The sequence below is a fragment of the Galeopterus variegatus genome, unplaced genomic scaffold, assembly GCF_000696425.1.
Source record: "Galeopterus variegatus unplaced genomic scaffold, G_variegatus-3.0.2 Scaffold2024, whole genome shotgun sequence".
Classification (NCBI taxonomy): Eukaryota; Metazoa; Chordata; class Mammalia; order Dermoptera; family Cynocephalidae; genus Galeopterus; species Galeopterus variegatus.
The window spans coordinates 173,012-177,312 of NW_007728135.1; the positions used below are offsets into that span (position 1 = coordinate 173,012).

At 37.1% G+C, this 4,301-nt stretch overlaps 1 protein-coding gene across 1 annotated transcript in view; it reads right to left on the minus strand.

The window, feature by feature from the left end:
• FMN1 (formin 1) overlaps window positions 1-4,301 on the minus strand; it is a 283,899-nt gene that overhangs the window by 132,592 nt on the left and 147,006 nt on the right. Inside the window, exons 10-11 of the mRNA XM_008580115.1 lie at window positions 2,396-2,542; window positions 1,266-1,325 (exon numbers count right to left, since the gene is read on the minus strand). Of these exons, the coding sequence (XP_008578337.1) occupies window positions 1,266-1,325; window positions 2,396-2,542 (207 nt within the window). The remainder of the gene's footprint in view (window positions 1-1,265; window positions 1,326-2,395; window positions 2,543-4,301) is intronic.

Here is a 4,301-nt window from a genome sequence, read left to right on the forward strand (position 1 = left end):
ACAGAAAGGTCAAAACTTTGCTAGCCCATGCAGCACATTTGAATGAATCAGAAAAAGGTATCCCCTACAGATAGGCACAGCTCTATGGGCAGTTTGACCAGCACATAACATCTGTATGCAATGTTTTGTTTTTGTTTTTTTTTTAAAAGATGCCCTTTATAGGTTAATATAGCTTGATGAGTTGAAGGCAGGCTAGATATGAGTTCCATTTGACCTAGAGACCTCCAACAGAGAATAATCTGAGCAACCATACAGGATAGTTCTTAGAAAAGTCTGATACATAGATTGCTAACTCTATATATCTAGTTGGCAATTTGTATCTTGTCTTTGTCCTTTGTAAATTGCCTATGGTGTCCTTTGCCTTTTTTTTTTTTTTTTTAAAGAAGAGAGAAGTTATTCTTTTCCTGGTGATTCTGAAGAGCTCATTATCTACTGTGTTGGAAATATTTTCCCTAGTATGTTATTTAGAAATTTTTTTTTTACTTCATTTATAAGATACTAAAGTTTCTTAAAATTTTAATTAGGAATAGTTTTTTACTTTTATGCATCAAAAATCACTCTCACTTTTTATGGTTTCTGCCTTAGATTGAATGCTTCAAAAAGGAGCCCTGACAAATTTTACTCTGAGACTTTTCCCATTCATATTGATTGCTATATTTCTCAACAAGTTATAATAGCACCTCTGTCTTCTCAAAGTTAGGACTCCTTGTTCTCAATTTAACAAGAAAAAATAAAACAGAAAATTGTGCTCAGGTGGATTCTTACAGAAATGTTTATTTCTAATTGCAAATGTCATCTAAGCAGAGGGGATGATGGATTTTTCAAATTCCACATCTTCAACTTGTTCACAGATGCATTACTGATAAAATACTGGACAACACTGTGTCTTAATTTCTTAAATTTTGTTCTGCCTCTCAGAATCCAGTTCCAACTATAACCAATTACTGAGTGGACCTAAATTTCACAGAGAACCTCACAATGTGGTCATAAGGCACCGAGGCAACTGGGGGTTCTCTAAAGCTGTGTTATATAGTGAGTAGGAGATCAGTAGATTTGTACCACTGAATAATGCTTCCCTTTATAAGAGTCAAATAAACTCTTGGCTTCAGCGTTCTCATCTGTAAACCAAGGACGCTGGAGAGCTCTCGCATTTTGTGTTGGACTTGAAATCCATCCATCCATCCATCATCCAATTTCTGAATGCCAACAATGTGTAAGAGTTGAAACCCCATTAGTGCAGTTTTCCACATGATGCCATTTCTTACCTGATCATAGTAACGCAGGTAATACTTCACGACATAGTCCACAAGATTAATCCCATTATCCTATGTTTAAAAGAGAAATTTAAATGAAAATTATTCACACGAGACTCTACCAGGTTATACAGTTGAGAGCTTAAGTCTCAGAGTGTGATACTTCTAATTGGTGAGACCTAGTCCTGATTCCATTTGAGACTGGCAAGATTTTCCTCCCTCCTCTTTGTCCCATTCGTTTTTTTATGCCAGCTGTACAAAGAAATGACATTACACTAACCTTTGTGGGGGGAAAAGCAAACGGATAATCCATAAGACCTCTGAAATAATGGCTAAAATAAACAAACAGAAAATTGTTTCCTAATATTTTCTGGCATAAAGCCAAGCCGGGAGGGGGCAGGGAGAGCTAAAGGGAGCCAGGGACTAGAACAGAAAATCATGAAAAACAATCAGGGCCAGCTTAAAAGGAAGGCCATGCCACTTCATGCCCCTGGGAGGCCAGGGGCACAGGCCCTCCCACAAGGCGGCTTTTGTGTGTTGTTCACAGGGGTCTCATTCTAATTTGCCTGCCTGTTTCCCCTCCCTCATCCCCCCTGGCCCCCATGGGAAGCCTAGATATGGGCTGGTTGTTTCTAAAGAGGTAGCTCTGCAGGGGTGTGGAGCCAAATGATAATCAGGCTCAGAGAGTTTGACAGTAGACCCCCAGCCCAATTGTTGTGGGCAAAAGAATAATTCAAATGCTCGGCTCAATAGGTGATTTAACATTGCTCTGCCACTCAGGAATGAGTAAATTATAAGCAGCCAACACTAACCCCAAACAGACTTCAGCCTGTGCACCAGAGCTAATACTGTACACTGTTTTATTCTTTCATTGCAGTAGCAGTTCAATACTTAATAGTGTATGTTAGAGCAAAGACTGGAAGATCGTGTCACTGAAAATAAGCTCTAACATGAAAAACCTACATTTGTTCAAAAGTCAAAAAAAGGAAAAAAAATGCATGCTCTAAAATAAGTATTTGTTGTTAGGGGGTAAGATAGAGATGAATGGAACAATCTGGAATACTTATTTTTAAAAAAAATTAAAGGTATGGAAGGAAAGTAATGGCTGGTTATATAAAACATTATGAAAAATAAATAAATACCCGACTCTTGACGTCCTTGAGTTTGGGCAGAATTTCTAAGCTATATCCATCTGCTTGTCCCCGAGTCCTATTTCCTCCATTCATATAATTTCCAAAGGCCAGAATGAGAGCTAAAATATCCTTCACACTCTTCATGTGCAACAAGCCCTGTGATGGCAAACACCAATTATCATGGAGCTGAACTCTAAATGTATCCTCATTCATTCAACAACAAATATTTATTGAGTACTCAAGAAGCTGTTTGGTAGCCTGTTAACAACAGGACTAACAGTTGGTGAAATGAAAAATAAAATGAAAACACTTTATGAAGCCATAAGTGTCTTAAAAAACCCCACATTTACAGCCATTATTTTCTATCCATTCAATAAATTAATTAGAAACAGTGTATGTCTTAATATTGAAGATTAAATACTAGTATTTATATTTCCATTTGAGCCAATTTTAAAACTTATTTTAAGTATTTAGAAATTTTTAAAAAGGAGTTGGTATAGTTAGGCTTAACCACTGATGATTTAAGTAGAAAGGGGTTTAATATCTTTTGGAGAACTGTTTTGGGACTATGTATCTACATACATAGTATAACTAAATGTAGAGTAGACATAATAACATGTTCTTCTTTTTCCCTGGTTATAATCCTCAGAGGTAAACTACAATAATGCATTTTTAAGACCATAGGCGATGCTTATTAAGTTTATTAAACTTGCCTTTATTAAGTGCTTGCTGTATGTCTATTAACTTTTACAATTTCAAGCTGCTTAGAATTTTCTTCTGTTCCCTATCTCAATTGTTTTTCCTCTCATATATGTATGTCTATTAACTTTTACAATTTCAAGCTGCTTAGAATTTTCTTCTGTTCCCTATCTCAACTGTTTTTCCTCTCATATATATATATATATTTTTTATTTATTTATTTATTTATTTAGTTAGTTAGTTAGTTTTTTGCTTCAAGTACAAATTTTCAAGTTGAAACTTTTTCTTTCTCTACAGTTTTAGTTGGCTTTATTTTCCTTTATTTTAGGATAAAGAAAGAAAGCAAAATTCAGCTCTTGGCAAACTTCTATTCCTGCCTTCCAGGTGTTATTAGTGGGTATATATTATACTTTGACAATATTTATGCTTGTTTAATTGAAGTCTATTATATCTTACAGGAAAGAGAAATCATGTCTCCAGTAAGCAACTAAATACTACAGTATTTGTGAAGAGGAACACCATATTCTATTTTTTTTTTTTTTTGTCTTTTCTCGTGACCGGCAACGGATCGCAACCCTCAGTGTTGCGCCTGTACCAGCCCGGGACCGGCAACGGGATCGCAACCCTCGGCGTTGCTCCCGCACCTCGCTCAGCCAGTGAGCGGGAACCGGTCTGTATGTGGGATCCGAACCCTCGGCGGGAGCGCCACCGCACTCCCAAGCGGCGCACCGTAGCAGTGCGCCACCGGGCCGGCCCGGAACACCATATTCTTAAGAACGAGGGTCATTGTGAGAAAAAGCCATATGCTAGAATTTAACTTTATAATGAACACCAATGTGGTAAAGCCAGCAAAAATTTATTTGCCAATCACTTATTATCACAGTCATTTATTTAACTCATGAAATCTCTAGAATCCTTTTATTTCAGCATGTAGACCCACTTCAGATGATTCAGTGCATGGGTTTAGAGTGAAATCTCTTTTGCAGTCCAGATAGATGAATTGGAAACTATGCTATGCAGATTGGTTTCTAGTGGCCAGTTTGTATATTGGAAGATATTCAAAATTTTTGAGAAGAAATCTGCAAAAGTGTCAGTTTTTTCCTCCTTCCCGCTCTCTTCTTCAGTATGTATCTCCTTTTCTCTCTCTCCATATTCCTCTCTCTCTCTCTCTCTCACACACACAAACACACACACACACACACACACACACACACAC